Raw genomic sequence first — 17,051 nt, 5'->3', positions numbered from 1 at the left:
CAATGCAAGTCGTGTGTTTTGTGAGGTGCTATCCATTACTGGCACCTGGAAATTCCTGTTTCCTCACAATTAAAATTCATAAACCCTGATTCAATTCCTGAAGGGCCTTAAAATGACTTTAGTGTTTGGGTATAACTTGAGGCAGCTGTGGTATGGAATTTAATGATTATATTTTAAGACTATTATGATAAGAGAATCATCACTTATCACTTTAAAAGTAAAATGTGTTTTTATTGGGATTTTATAACTTAGAGTTGCCACCTGTCAGAAAATGTATAGTTTTAGATCTGGAAGAAACCTGTAGGATAATGTCATTCAACTCTATGATTGTCCTGATGAAGAAACTGGGGCCTTTATAAGTTGAGTAACTCCCTAGAAATCTCAAGGTTAGACAGAGATGGCAGTAGAAACAAGTCTCTAGCCACCTGCCAGGTGCCCTTACTATTATAAAGGGTGCCAGAGGAGTGATGTAACCTCACTTAATTACTCCCTATTTGCAAAGTGACTTCTTTTGCATTCCTGAACCTTCTTTTTTGAGTCCCAATATATATTCATTAAAAAATTATTACTTTCACACTCTGTAAAAACAGTACTTGAAATCAATTGATCCTTTTGCTGCAATAAGGTCCAGCAAAGCCATACCATCTCCAGCAAACCTACTACGCCCACTGATGCTCAAGAAATAGTTTGGCTGTTGAAGAAGTGCTGGTCTCTTCTAAGTCCTTCCTCAGGTTCTACACATCAGATATTCATCTCTCTTCTCCAGAGCACACCATGGTGATTGTGTTCCTTCCTTCTCTTCTACTTTTTGTTGTTGTTGTTTTTTTTTTACTTTTTGACTCCTTTTCCTTATCTTTCAGCATCTCCTTATTTCAGGAGGCCTTAAGAAGAAGAATATTTTTTTTAAATGTAGATTTCAGAAGTCAGGATTGAGTCAGAGCAAGGCCAGAGTCATTAGCAGATTCATTTTTGCCTTCTGGTAAAAGGAAGCCTATGGGGACAAAACCCTTTTACCCCCTTTGTTGAATTCATTTTTCTTCAGATATTTTTCTTTGTCTGTTTATTTTTCAAGATTTCAAAATGTTTGAGAGCTTTTCCAGACTATTTTATTTTGGCAGGTATATTTGCTGCCTCATACATTTTTATACAAGGGAAACCAGTGCTGAATAGGAAGAAGGTAGGAACTGGAACCAGGTTTTGTTTGTTTTGTTTTTTGTGATTCCTAGCATGCCTATTAAATATCACTTTTTACTTTTAAAAAATCATATTCTTTCTGAGTGAACTTTTTAGTAAAATTTAGAGGCTCTTAGGGAATAAAATAAGAAATAATTGGGGAGGATTTAGGGGAATATTAGTATAACATTTAGTGTGTTTGATTTTCTATCTATGAAGATGACAGAGGACTAATCCTGTCCACTACCTCCATCATAACTAATTAAACCAGTAGGTGACAGGTTATTAATGTTAGAATCTGCCATGTCTGTGGTACATATATATGTATGTATATATGTACATTTGCTCATAGATGTTAGCTGTGATAAGACACGATACATCTTAACAAATCGTAGAATCACATATGTTAGGATAGGAGAGAGTCTGTGTATACAGAACAAATTTTAATGTCTATTTATTTTTATGTCCTGTCAGTTTTGGCAAGAGAACAGACCTGACTATGTCAACATCCAGCTGTACCTCAGTCAGACAGATGGGTTACAGGTATGTGATTGAATGTTATTGTAAATTAAACAAGCCTCTTGAGAATAGAAGATTTACTGTAGGGGCTGTGTGGAAGAAAATTTCTGCAGGTGGTTTGAAGAAACGTTTCCCAGAGGAAAGCCTGTTTTGGAATGTGTCCAGCAAACTCATAGCTTGTCCTTGAAGTCAACCGTATTCTCCCTTTCACAGGGAGCTGGAACAGACCTTTTAGTTCATCTCTCTTCTCTCCACAGTTGCCTCATCTAGATATGAGGACATAAGCGAATAGTCTTGTGATTATGTTCATCGAGGGGAGGTTTTGGGGTTTTTTTTTTGCAGTACGCGGGCCTCTCACTGTTGTGGCCTCTGCCGTTGTGGAGGACAGGCTCCAGACGCGCAGGCTCAGCGACCATGGCTCACGGGCCCAGCCGCTCCGTGGCATGTGGGATCTTCCCGGACCGGGGCACGAACCCGTGTCCCCTGCATCGGCAGGCGAACTCTCAACCACTGCGCCACCAGGGAAGCCCCGAGGGGAGGTTTTATATGGCGAGAGAAGATAAGATCATACACAATTAAGCTCGTTTCTCTTCAAGGGAAACTAAATAAAGTAACAGTCATCACGCATTATTTACTTCACTGCTAGACGCTGTGCTGAGCATTTCATATATGTTATCTCATGTAATTCCAACATATTCAAGAGGTAAATGATTTTGCAATCCCCATATCATAGATGAAGAAACTGTTTACAAACAACACGGAAGAGCTGTATAGCCGTATAAACCTGAGCATGAATGCTTTCACAAGTTTTATTGTAGTATTTTCCATCGTACATTTTCTATAATAGTTTGAATACAAAATATGAATGCTTGTCAGTTACTTTGAAACTAATCTAAACCTATTTTTTAGTCAGATTTCTACCCTACTTGGTATGTAAAAACATTTTATTTTATACTCTCATGAAGCAAGTCAGTATCATTATTCCTCATGGTTTCGCTGTAATTAAGGTACAGAGCATATATTACATCTGGTTCTCAGTTTGTCTGCCTGGGACTCAGACACTTTCTCCTCTCTTCTCACTTCACTCTCTTTATCACCAATTCAGATCTAATAGTCTGTTAATTGCAAGCACCAGTACATTAGAAGTTGTTTCTTGACAGATCCCAAATTTGAGCTCTTCTGTTTTAGGCTATCATGCCCAGGATCATTTCCCCAAATTTATGGTGACAGTTTATAGTATTTTACTCATATAATGAGCCAAATATGATAACTTTGCAGTACAAAAACGCTTCAATAAAGCTTATGTGCTGCGCCTTTTCTGAGAGTAGGCAATTAGAATGCATTCTTTAACGCTGCAGTTACTTAAAAATGATGCAACTAACTGAAGTCTAGGAAAATCAGCCATTTGTAATAATGACATTCAAGAAGGTAATGGATTTTAAAAGGAAAGAGGGAGGAAATTATGCTTCTAAATGACTTTACCTAATAGGTTGCCATATGATACTTATATTCTTTATATCACAGCAATTTGTTAGGAAGCCACAGCACCAGCAAAGATGATGTTAGAGAAATGGGTTATTTGTCCAACTCTGTGTCATATAAAATATAGTGCTTTCTTTTTGGCAGAAGATAATTGGAGAAAAATATCAAGCACTGAATTCAAGACTTTTTATTGGACGTCCTCGGTGGAAACTTCTGTTTAATGAAATAGCAAAGTATAACAGAGGGTAAGTACTATTCCTCAAAAAATTTATGTGGCTAATGATCAAATTAAAATATTCCCAAGTCATCACATGAAGTTTTTAAAGATTACTTAGTAATGGGTTTACAAATTACAGAGTCACTTAAACACTCAATTATCACTACCAAAGGAGGAGGCAAGGCAGGAACCACCTCAAGCATCTGTAATGCCAAATACTTAAAATTTGGCTTAAAAATAGTCTATTTATGAACTAGACTCTCCTACCTACTTTTAAATTTACATAGATCCATATTATAAAGGGTGTTCATTCCAATAGCATAAGTCAGGTAATCATTGGGAAGGTTTTTTTAAATCACGTTAGCAAGCGAGGGAGCTATTCAAGTAGTTCTAACAGTGAATGCACTTAAAAGTCAGATTTTTGGTAGCTTTTTACCAGAATGAATACTTTTTTTAAAACTGTTAGTTTTTAAAACTCTTTAATATGCAGTCTCTAAATCAGAAATATTTCCAAACATATTTTTTTCTTTGAAGCTATAATTCTATAAAGAATTCTGGCATTATGGGCTATATGTCTATGATCTGAAGCGATACAGCTGAAGGAAAGCATTCATTTTGGGCACAGTCTAGGGAGCTTGTTTGTCTTCTGTAAAATTATCTTAGTGCAGGGCAATGGTCTATAAGAATTTTAAAAGCATTTTGAAAACCATATACCCACTCACACATTTTAAAGTTGGCATCAAAAAAGTTTCATCGTAAGTTTAAATAGTCCCAAAGGCTATAATTTCTAACATACTGCAGATATTGACATTTTAAAATTAATGTAACTCTTTTAAACATATCTACTGGAATCTAAATATCATAGTTTCTTAATACCAACTTTGTATATTTGTATGTTTTGTAGCTTTCACTATCAGAAATTTTACATCACTCTTTTGTCTAGTTGAACTTGTATTTCTATCCTGTTTATCCTGCAGAATTTTATTAAAATTCAATATAATTTTACACTTGAACTAATCATACTTTTGTTGCTAAACTAAACACACCTGCAATAAGAATGTATATAAATAGAAGAATTAATTTTTAAAATTTCCTGTGACTCTAAGGCACCAGTGATCATCGTTTTCTTCTAGATTGAATTATGCTACAATTATTAACATATATTTGATTAATTCATAATTTTAAAAATACATTTTGATAAATATAAAAAGGGTATTTGATTGTAAATGAATGAGGCAGCTTATTAGATGGAGAGTTTTTTTAAAGCCCCGATTTATAAATTTATGGATGAATATGATCTACTGAAATAATCATGGATTCATCATGGCGTTTGGCTTCATCTTCAGAGATTTTGTTTTAGGAATCATGGTGTGAAGCCCCAGAAGCAAAGTCTAAAAAGGAATACAGTGACCCATGTAATTCAGATTACAACCATGTTTGAAAGCACTCCTAGATTTCCTTCCCTTGATGAAGTAATTTGGGTTAAAGAGGAAAGCATTACTTGGAAAGCAGAGGTCCTTTGCAATATTCAGGGCCCTAGTTAAAGGTAAACTATACAATAAAGAAAAAAGTCAACCCAGTTTTTGTTATATTTCTTTCCCTTCTTTCTCCAAAATCATCCACCTTAGATGTGATCATCATGTCATACTCACCTGGGTCTTGCTATGCACCACAGACTCCTTCCTCCTTAATGACATTTAACTGACTTCTGACAAGCATTCTTTTATTAGTTTTCATAGTAGTGCTGAAAACTTTGATAGTTTGTTTCTTTGTTTTGCTTGTTTGTTTTTGCTCAATTCTGAAACCAAACCCCCAAACAGTAGAGGATCATTTGCAAGAAATTACATTGGGATTTTTGGTTTCTTTGGTTAGTTCTCAAGAGTTCTCATTTGTTATACTGTTCATATTGAGAGGGATTTTGTATGTTTATTTGGTTGTTTGTTCATTTTCTTTAAACAGCAAAGCTTATTTAAGAAGAGCAAGTGTGCACCATCTATGGTTGACATTTTGTACACTTTCATTTTATGTATTTGCTCTGGGCAGGCACCTCAAATGCACTATTTTTTGAAGGATTTTTATGTAGCATAGCTAGGAAAAGAATGGATCAACGTCTTAAGGTTTGTTAACTGGAAAAAGGCACTATTTAAATAGAAGACTTCATTTTAGATGTAAAATTTTGGTTAACTTCAGGTACATAAATTGCTGAGAGCATATAAAGAGACAAAAATAGAGAAGAGGCATATTAATTTGCACACATGTATGAGAGTGATCCCTTCCTTGTATGTCTTTTTAAAAATTATTTATTATACCTGAGATCCAGTTTCCTGTTATTTATAGTAAAAATACATATCATACCTTAACTTAGTTGAATGTATGCATCATGGAAAAGGAGAAAGAAAGAACTTTACATGGCCTTTGGAGTAGGGAAAACTCTTCTGGGATTGATGTCTGAGATATATCTATATTTTACTGCCACATGGAGTTTTAAAAACAAAACAGATTAAGGATACCTAGGTTTGGTCTCTTACATTTGCTCTTGTGTCCCTGGGTCAAGTCACTCGACCCTCTGTATCTGTAATACAAGAAGTGAATAATCCCTAAGGTGTGAATAAGCTTTCATTATATGAGATCACACACTTTAAAAATGAATGGAAAAATGAGTATCGGTATAATAGGAAAATATTCACCAATATGTTGAACATTTCTGGAACTAGTTCCCAACATCTTCCCCCAAACAACATTCTGTGCTAGCATCTAAGTCTATCTCTACCCATCTCTACAGAGTTTTTGTAGATAAATCTCTAGATGATTGTTGGATTGCAGCAACCTAATGAAAATTAGTGCAAATTAATTACAAATGTTAATTAAAAGTTGTAGGATTTCATTGTTAGTGAAAGTGACATTGGGGAACTCCTCAAATTACACAAACAAAGATCTCCTAGAGTTAAACTAGTTAATAATTGGAAAACAAAATGTAAAAAAGAAAATGATCATATACGGAGCTTTAAAAATAATGATATTATTATGAAGAATTTAAGATAAGCCTTTAGGAAATTTGCAAAATTTGAAAATCTAACTCTATATTTGCCCTATGAAAGCCAAAAAAGAAAATAATGGTATCTTATTGTCATAATACAGTGTTGAAAGAGACTGTATACAGACAGCCAAAATGTCTCATTCCCTTTTCATCTTAATGAAAACTGCACTATGGCTTTTTTAATTTTTGGTGGTATAAATTCAGTAGTTCAGTTTTATTCATTTTAAGTAATCCATTGTTTCTAGCTCTGGTTTTGATAGTAACCTAAATTTTATTAAGTGTAAGAATTTATTTTCATACTTTTTTATTATTTTCTTTCTTCTGCTCACTTTGGGTTTAATTAGCTCTTCTTTTACTAGTTACTTAAGGTGGAACCACAGGTCACTGATTTTAGATCTTTGTTCTTTCATAATAAAAGTGTTTAATACTATAAATTTTCCTCTAAACACCACTTTAGCTACATACTACAAATTTTGATATGTTTTATTTTCATTTTTATATAGGTCAAAATATTTTTACAAGTACCATGTGAATTCTTTTTTGACCCATTGTTTATGTAGAAGTATGTTGTTTAATTCCCAAATATAGGGGTATTTGTTCTTGATTTCTGGTTCAAATGGGTTTTAAGAAAACATATTCCTTGTTATTTCAGTCCTTTAAAATTTATTGAGACCTGTTTTACTGCCCAGAATATGGTCTGTCTTGGTGAATATTCCATGGACACTAAAAATGAATTTGTATTCCATTGTTTGGGGGTAGAATACCCTATAAATATCAATCAGTTCCAGTTGGTTGATAGTGGTATTTAAGTCTTCAGTACACTTACTGATTTTCTGTCTACTTGTTCTGTCAATTTCCAAAAGAAGAGTGTTGAAGTCATTAACTATAATTCTAGATTTGTCTGTCTTTACAGTTCTATCAGTTTTTGATACATGTAATTTGAAGTTTTTTAGATCTAGGGTTTAGTTGTAGTGTTTAAACTATTTACATCTTACTATTATACTGCATTCATTACAAAATAAATTACATTTTATCATTACATAGATTAAAAATATTCTTCATTTTTCCAGCTTTGTTGAAAAATAACTGACATATAATATTGTATATAGTATAACAATTTGATATGTATATGTTGCAAAATGACTACCACAATAAAGTTAATTAACATATCTATCACCTCAAATAATTACAAATTTTGTGTTTGTGTGATGAGAACTTTTAAGATCTACTGTCTTCTCAACTTTCAAATATACAATAAGTGTTGTTAACTATAGTCACCATGCTGTCCATTACATCCTAGAACTTATTCCTCTTGTAACTATAAGTTTGTAACCCTTTGTCAGTCTTCAGTCATCCCCTACCTTCCCCATCTGCCTCTGGCACCTGCCAATCTGCTCTGTGTTTCTGTGAGTTTTGGTTTTTTAGATTCCACAAATGTGTGAGACCATACAGCATTTGTCTTTCTTTGTCTGATTTATTGTGCTAATCGTGATGCCCTCAAGGTTCATCCATGTTGTTGCAAATAACAAGATTTTCTTCTTTTTTATGGCTGAATAATATTTCAGTGTGTGTGTATCACATCACACCGCATTTTCTTTGTCCATTCATCCATCTATGGACACCAAGGTTGTTTCCATGTCTTGACTATTCTAGATAATGTTGCAATAAAATAGGGGTGCAGGTAATACTTCAAGAGAGTGATTTCATTTCCTATGGATATATACACAGTAGAGGGATTGTTGTATCATATGATAGTTTAATTTTTTGAGATACTTCCATACTATTTCCCATACTGGTTATACCAATTTACATTCCCACCAGTGGTATACAAGGGTTTCATTTTCTCCACAACCTCACCAATATTTAAAATGTAAAAATGAATTGAATAGACATTGTAAAAATGTCTATTCAGTTGTTCTGCCTATTTTTTAACTGTGTTGTTTGTTTTTGTTTTTCTTTTGATATTGAGTTTTATGAGTTGTTTATATATTTTGAATATTAACCCCTTATCAGTCATATCATTTGCAATTATTTTCTCCCATTCAATAGGTTGTCTTTTCATTTTGTGGATGGTATCCTTTGCTGTGCAAAAGCTTTTCACTTTAATTAGGTCCTATGTATTTCTACTTTTGTTTCCTTTGCCTTAGGATATAGATCCTAAAGCATATTGCTATGATTTACGTCAAAGAACATTCTGCCTATTTTTCCTTCTAGGAGTTTTATGGTTTCCATTCTTATATTTAGGTCTTTAATCTAATTTGAGATATTTTTTGTATGTGGTGTGAGAAAATCCTCTAATTTCATTCTTTTTACATGTAACTGTACAGTTTTCCCAGAACCACAAACCAAATTCAACAATACATTAAAAGGAACATACACCATCATCAAGTGGTATTTATCCAAGGCATTGCAAGGATGGTTCAGTATCTTTATATCAACCAATGTGATACACTACATTAACAGACTGAAGAATAAAAATTATATGATCATCTCAATAGATGCAGAGAAAGCTTTTGACAAAATTTAGCATCCATTTATGATAAAAACTCTCTGAAAAGTTAGTATAGAGGGAACATACCTCAACATAATAAAGGCCCTATATAATAAGCCCACAGCTAATATCTTACTCAATGGTGAAAAGCTGAAAGAGTTTCCTCTTACTGGATTATTATTATTTTTTTTGCTAGCAAGTTATATGAATTTCTTATATATTTTACATATTAACCCCTTATCAAATATGTAGTTTTCAAATATGTTCTCCCATTCCCTAGCTTGCCTTTTCATTTTGTTGATCATTTCTTTTGCTATGTAGAAGCTTCTTAATTTGATGTAGTCCCACTTATTTATTTTTGCTTTTGTTGCTTGTATTTTTGGTGTCAGTTTCATGAAATTATTGCCAAGACCACTGTCAAAGAATTTTTTCCTCTGTGTTTTCTTCTAAGATTTGATGGTTTAAGGTCTTATATTCAAGTCTTTATTTCCTTTAGAGTTAATTTTTGGGAGTAGAGTGAGATAAGGTGCAGTTCCATTCTTTTGCATGTGAATATCCAGTTTTCCCAACATCACGAATTGGAGAGAGTATCTTTTCCTCATTGAGTTTTCTTGGCTCCTATGGATTGAGTTACAGTCCAACAGTTTACTGTTGCTTTCTACTCATCTCATTTGTTCTTTCCTTTTTTCTTGCTTTCTTTACTTTCTTTTCAATTAGTGTTATTTTATGATTCCATCTTTTTCTCCTAAAGTGACATATTAGACATACCTCTCTGTTTGACTTTAGTTATTTCTTTAAGGAATTGGTTCCCAAGTTGCAATCCTTGGACTAGCATCACCGGGCAACTTGTTGGAAAACCAAATTCTTGGATCTATATCCAAGATCTGCTGAATCAGAGGATCTAGGAATAGGGCCTTGCTATCTGTGGTCTGTGAAGTGCCTTAGGTGATGCTGATGAAGCTGAAATTGGAGAAGCATTGCTCTAGGTTTACGGTGTACACCATTAGCTTATCACAGTGTTCTTCAAATAATATTATACTACCTCATGTACTTCCATTCACCCTGCATCTCTTTGGCTGTTGTTCTTGTTTATCTTTCTTCTACATATACTATAAACTCCATAATGTATTGTTATTACTTTTGTTTTAAATATCAATTATATTTTAAAGAGATTAAAAATTAGGCAAAATATACAGTGTATTTATTCACAGATTCACTATTTTGGTGTCCTTCATAGCTTTGGGAAGATTCATATTTCTATCTGATTTCATTCTCCTTCCCAACGAATTCCCTTTATATACCTTATAGTGCTAGTTTGCTGGTGACGAATTCCCTCAACTTTTGTTAGAAAAGTTTACATTCTATCTTCAATTTTGAAAGTTATTTTTGTTTGGTATAGAATTTGCTTGATATAGAATAGTTGCTTTTTTTTTTTTTTGTCTTCCAGCACTTTGAAGATTTCACTTCATTGCCTTCAGACTTAAATAGTTTGTGACAAGAAGTCTATCCTTCATCTATTTATTATTTATAGTGTGTCTCTGCCCCCACCCTCTGTCAGCTGCTTTTGTGTTATTCTCTTTGTAACTGGTTTCCAGAGTTTTATTATAACTTGCCTTATGTTGTTATGTGTGTGTGTGTGTGTGTGTGTGCATGTGCATATTCTCCTTGGAGTTCATTAGATCGTTGGATCTGGGTTTTTTTCCATCAAATTTGTAAAAATTTTGGTAATTATTTCTTCAAATATTTTTTTCTCTTTCCCTCTGTCTTCTTTTATGTTGAGACTATGATTACATATATGAAAGACTGGTTGGTATTGTCCCACAGGACCTTGAGGCTCTTCTCACTTTTCTGCCCAATTTTTGTTCTCTGTGTGCTTCCATTTGGATATATTCTACTGCTATATCTTCAAGTTTACTTATTTTTTCTTCTTCAGTGCCTATTCTTCTGTTAACCCGTCAATATATTTATCATTTTAAATATTGCATTTAATCTCTAGCATTTCCACTTAGGCCTTTAACAAGTCTTTTTTCCTTTCTCATTATGTCGATGTTTTTCTTTGAACATATGAAACATGTTTCTCATCACTGTTTCAGTGACCTTATCTAATAATTCCATCATTTCTGTCATTCTCGTCCCATTTCTATTGACTTATCTTTCTTCTTGTATTAGTTTGCTAGGACTTCCATAATAAAATCCCACAGGTTGATGGATTAAACAATAGAAGTTTATATTCTCACTATTCTGAAGGCTAGAAGTCTAAGATTAAGATGCTAGCAGGGTGATTTCCTCTGAGGCCTCTCCTTAGCTTTCAGATGACTACCCTCTTGCTGCCTCTTCACATGGTCAGTCTTTTATCTGTGCATGTGTGTCTCTAGTGTCTCTTTAATTTCCTCCTCTTACAAAGACACTAGTCGGATTGCAATAGGGTCCACCCTAACAACATCACTCTATCTTAATTACATCTTTAAATGCCCTATATCCAAATACAGCCACATTCTGGGATACTGGGAGTTAGAGTTTCAACCTATGAATTTGGGGAAGGAGACAAAAGTTAACCCATAACACTTCTAGTTATAGTTCATAATTTCTTGCTACACACATTCCTGATAATTTTTAATTAAATGCTATACACTTTGAAGTTTAGACATCAAACTCCAAATTTTTATTTATTCTTTTCAATATTGTTGGAATTGTTTTTGGCATACAGTTTTGTTACTTGGGTCCAGTTTGATCTTTCTTCTTTTTAAATTTATTTATTTTATTATTTATTTTGGCTGCATTGTGTCTTCATTGCTACGTGCAGGCTTTCTCTAGTTGTGGCGAGTGGGGGTTACTTTTCGTTGAAGTGTGCAGGCTTCTCATTGCAGTGACTTCTCTGGTTGTGGAGCATGGGCTCTAGGCACACGGGCTTCAGTAGTTGTGGCATACAGGCTCAGTAGTTGTGGCTCGCAGGCTCTAGAGCACAGGCTCAGTAGTTGTGGTGCATGGGCTTAGTTGCTCCACAGCATGTGGGATCTTCCCAGACCAAGGCTCAAACTCGTGTCCCCTGTATTAACAGGTGGATTCTTAACCACTGTGCTACCAGGGAAGTCCATCAGTTTGATCTTTTCAAGGCTTGCTTTTAAGCTTTGTCAGTATGAGTCCAGAGCAGCCTCCAATCTGGGCTAATTTTACCAACATCCTCCCTACCCTTTGCAAATAAGGTAATAAATTTAGTACATTATCCATTACCAATGTATTATATATGGAGCTTTCCATTTTGGCTTGTGGGAATATAAGTTGTTGACAGCCTTGTGTAAACTCAGAGTTGTTTGACCTACTGCTCCTTGGTAGTTCTCTACCCAGTTTCACATGGTTTCCTCTAACACATGAGGAGATTAGTACTCAGCCAAAGACTTGAGGATACTCCTCTGCAGATCTCCAGAACTTCTTTCTTTTGATATCAAGTTCTAGCTGCTTTGGCCTTCGTGAACTCCATTCTTTTTCTCTTTAACTCAGTAAGACCACCAGTCTCTGCATGAGTTTCCCTCTTCTGTGCTACAGCTTCTAAATTGCCTTCAGGCAACAAGAAGAGATAGTTGTCGGGCTCACCTTGTTTTTTCTTGTTTTCTCAGGGATGACACTTCTGTGCTGCCTGTTGTCCAGTATCTGAAAATAATTGTTTCATATGTTATTTGTTTTGTCCTATTTTTTTAATGCAGGAGGGTAAATCTAGTCCCTATTTCTCCATCATGGCTGCAAGTAAAAGTTTATTTTGTAGTTCTTTGTTTCATTTTTAAGGTGAAAAGTTTTAATAAAACTTTTTTCAGTATTTATTATAAATTTTGGTACCCATTTAAATGGATTCACTGTCTTTTTTTCAGCAACAATTATTCTCAGATAATGAATACATACTGTATTTGTCCAAGATATAATAAGAATTGTCAATCATTTTGATATCATAGGAAGTATTCAATGCAAATCAACAAACTTTGTAGGAAATCAATGTGAAATAGTAATCATTTTGTGGGATTTATTTATTCTATTTGTTAGGGATATGTATAATTTATCTACCAAAATTTTATGTTAGCAAATATAGCAAATAATAAAACCTGCTTGGTATTTGTTACAATTATTGTGGCACATAAATAAAAAAGAAGATGTATCCAGATTAGTATGCTTTTTGTTATAATGTAGATATAAATTAGTCACTTAAAATTATCCTTTCAAATTGGTAATAGCTTTCCTTTCTTTACACTTATTCACCACTTCCCATGAAAATCCATGGGATCTTTAGGGGGAAAAAATGTCTGTAAAACATTTAGCATGAGAAGAACTGATATGGTCCAGGGTGGATAGAAATCTATTCATATGTCAAATGTGGAGCAGTTGACATCTATCAGTTGCTGCTCTTGACTTCGTTTCTGCCCTCATCAATGACGTGCAGACTGCTCACTCTGTCTGATAAACAAATATGTGCTCATAGTTATATTCTTTGAATGATCTTGCTCTCTGGCATGAAAAGTATGAGGTAAATAAAATATCTTCCTAGTGGTCACTTATATTTGGTAATAATTGGAAAATTATTTGTATGCAAAGCAGCAAGAAATTAACTTTGTTAACACCTTAAACATGCTACTAAAAGATACTTCTTGTCATGTTCTGCCTAATTTCCCACCTGATTTTCCATTTTCTCCCTTTGTCTTTCCAGGAAAACAGTTGGTGTTTTTTGCTGTGGACCTAATTCAATTTCTAAGACTCTTCATAAACTGAGTAATCAAAACAATTCATATGGGACAAGATTTGAATACAATAAAGAATCTTTCAGCTGAAAACCTTTGAGATGAACAAGGACTCTAAAGAAGGAATGAGTGCAATTTCTAAGACTTTGAAATGTAGCTGGATCAAACAACTGTGTCATGCCAAAGAGTAGCAAGGTTTTCTTATTTATGATTATTTAAAATGGAAATGCAGAGAATGTGGCAAGATGACAGGTCACTTTACATGTTTAATCTGGAAACCAAAGAGGCCCTGAAGAATATTTGATGTGATTATTCACTTTTCACTGCTCAAATTAAAAGAAAACTATTAGATGCACACTGTTGATTTTTATGGCAGATTCAAGAAATCCCTAGTAAGGTGTTGCTCACTGAGAGGCTGATAGCTTTGGTCCTTTTTAAATTGTTTTTGGTTGAACAAATGCAAGATTGAACAAAATTAAAAATTCATTGAAACTCAGATTACATTTTCTATGTGAGTATAAACAGAGAAGCTTTGATTCAGAAAAGCTCCAGGTAAATATACTAGAAGTCTGAAAATACAGCAAGGACGCCATTGATACGGGTACTTTGTGTTAGTATCTAATCTTGCTCACTACTGATGCTAATACCTCTACTTAATATCCATAGACTTTATGCTCAATGAACCTTTTGCAGATGTTGATATAATACCTATTTTTATATTTTTCTTTCTTCTTTGTTCCTTAGTCTAGGGAAATCTGCCCTCCCTTGGCATGTGTTAGACACAATGATTTAATCGGTCCTTTCTATCCTCAATTTACTTAATCTATTACTATTGCATTTTAATGAGGAAAATATCATTACTATAAATTATAAAAGGACATATAGACTAATAACCTTTTTCCTTTTTCAGCATTTTGGCCTCTATTATTTTTATTTACTTTTTTTCCCAATGCAGTTTATCATAGCCTCTTAAGGGGCTTTGTTTAGTTTGCACTTTGAGGACCAAAGGGTGTTATGTCTGCCAAGGTCACGGAGATATAATTTCTCTCTCTTTTGTCACACATTGGTTTATGCTGGAGACATTGAAAGTGTAGTCACAACCCTGAATAGGAAACCTATATTTTAGTCTTTATACAGGAGGCAATACTTTATTTGCTTATTGAAATTTAAGTGCAGAATCAAGAATATTATTGTGGCACTGTCTGGTATTCTGGGTCCTGATAAAGAATTACTGAGTTTAAAGTCACTGTTAGGACTGTGCCTTGTGATCCTATCAGTTTATGCTCCCTGGCCATTATATTCTCGGCTCAGAGAATATAATTCACTACCTTAAAAATTAAGGCATTTTTACAATTTAGTGATTTTCTTTTGTAGACATCTATCAATTGCTATCAAATATAGCACATTGCTGAAATCAGCAGTGTAGCTTGTCATGCCTTTGTTAAAATTTTGCATGATATAACATAACATGATAGATGCTACTGTCATTTTTTAGCTCTGATTCACCAGTAGCAATCAAGCATGTTAAACCATCTAGCATTAAATGCCCATGAACATATTACTTACAGCTATTTCTTCCTCTCCTTGGAACTCTTTCTTCTTCTCTTGAAGGAAAGTGAGTCAGAAAAAGATATGGGAAATGTGCAATGTTCCTGCAGATTTAGCTCTGAAGTCATATTTAATAACCAGTACATCTTGGCAACACTTTATAAAATAAAAATAATTTTCATAAAAACACATAACAGGAAAAACTGGTAAAAAGAAACTTGAGTTAGTACAGGCTTTATATGCAACACTCTTTACTAATTATAATTTATTTATGTGATTATATTAATACACCTCATTTTAGTAAAACTGGTGGAAAGCTTTTCAAGAAGAATGATCTTTCCAAGTAGGTCTGCTATACTAGATGAGCTTCTTTGCCTATTTTAAATTCTAGTGGATGTTCCAACGTTGAGTGTTAAACATAGGTAATTTTTGCTTCTGTAAGTAGGAATGAAACTAAGACTTCATCATGCATGTACAAGAGAGCTTTGTTTTGTTTTGAGGGATTCTTTCTTTGGGGCTAATTCTTGTCAGACCAATCTTAAAACAGTAATTTTAATGGCAATAAATGTTAAAATTGAAAAGGTACCCTTGGAATCTCTATAAGCTGACTTTACATTTGCAACAAATAAAGCAGGCAGAGTTTCTTCACAAGATGACACGAGTTTAAGAAACATAATTTATTTGAGTGTGCACTAGCATGAGTGGCCTTAAGGATCTCAGTTCTGGGGCTGTCAGTGACACTGGCTAGTGGTGTAACTGTGGCAATTGCTCCTCACTCTGGGAGGAAGACTTCTCATTTGGACTAGGTCAGTAGTTAGCAGTCTTTTTAGTAATGTATATTTTTGAGAACCCGATTAAAATGAATACTATGACACACCTACAAAGTATTACATATAATTTTGGGGGGCCCACAATCTCCAAAAGCAAGGATTCCTTTTTAAGAAACTCAGAACAAATAATCATCATTATAGGTGGGTTTTTTTTATCCTATGCCTTTCTGTTCTCTGATGTTTTGGATGAAACTATCCTTTTTTTATAGGATTTTACTAAGACATGAACTATATGGACAAAGGAAAGGAAATTCTCTTTATATGCCCCAAAACAAAGAATCCAATGGAATCTTCCATTCAGTTTTTAATCTTTTTTGGGTCTCCTGTTTTATGTAAGGGAATGCTGTGGTTTTTACATATCAATAATAATACTAAGCTCAGATTCACATACACACACACCCCAGACATACATTTAGGGCTTGTTTTCTGGAGTTCTTGGGTTTTTTTTTACTTTTTTGTTTTTTTATTTTTTTAAATTCAAGTTAAAAGTAAAATGACTGATAGTTTTTTTTTATTTAGTGACTTCAAATGCCAGTAGGGTGATTGTGATAGTGCAAGCACTTAAAACAAAAAAATAAATAAATAAAAGCAATGGGGCTTACCTCGTGGCACAGTGGTTGAGAGTCCGCCTGCCGATGCAGGGGTTCGTGCCCCGGTCTGGGAAGATCCCACATGCCGCGGAGCGGCTAGGCCCGTGAACCATGGCCACTGAGCCTGCGCGTCTGGAGCCTGTGCTCTGCAACGGGAGAGGCCACAGCGGTGAGAGGCCCGCGTACCGCAAAAAATAAATAAATAAATAAAAATTTTAAAAAAATAAAAGCAATGTAGACAAAGCATAGGCTGAATTGACTTAATCCATATGTCCATGTTACTTGTAACCCCCCAAATCAGTGTTTACTTGGAGCATTCACAGCAGGTAATGGATTTAAATTATAAGTCATTGTTAAAGAGGATTGCTAGACGTAAGCGGGCCATGGTTGTCATCAATAGATAATGTTAGTGCTAAAGAATGTTCATTATATTAAGGAGAAAA

General features: G+C 34.2%; 1 protein-coding gene across 5 annotated transcripts in view; it reads left to right on the top strand.

The window, feature by feature from the left end:
• Positions 1–15,769, top strand: part of NOX4 (NADPH oxidase 4) — a 135,788-nt gene extending 120,019 nt beyond the window's left edge. For 4 of the 5 annotated variants that reach the window (XM_081241473.1, XM_081241475.1, XM_081241476.1 and 1 more), the window contains 3 exons: positions 1,648–1,716; positions 3,319–3,419; positions 13,610–15,769. In XM_081241473.1, coding sequence (XP_081097599.1) covers positions 1,648–1,716; positions 3,319–3,419; positions 13,610–13,730 — 291 coding nt within the window. In that variant the 3' untranslated portion in view covers positions 13,731–15,769. Of the gene's footprint in view, positions 1–1,647; positions 1,717–3,318; positions 3,420–12,533; positions 12,656–13,609 lie in introns of those variants that run through there. The other variant, XM_081241474.1, reaches the window with a different exon arrangement.
• Positions 15,770–17,051: the final 1,282 nt, after the last annotated feature.

The sequence above is a fragment of the Mesoplodon bidens genome (assembly GCF_964165515.1).
Source record: "Mesoplodon bidens genome assembly, chromosome: 7".
In the NCBI taxonomy this organism is placed as follows: Eukaryota; Metazoa; Chordata; class Mammalia; order Artiodactyla; family Ziphiidae; genus Mesoplodon; species Mesoplodon bidens.
The sequence above is the reverse complement of the archived record's forward strand: the minus strand, read 5'-3'. Positions and strand labels throughout refer to the sequence as shown.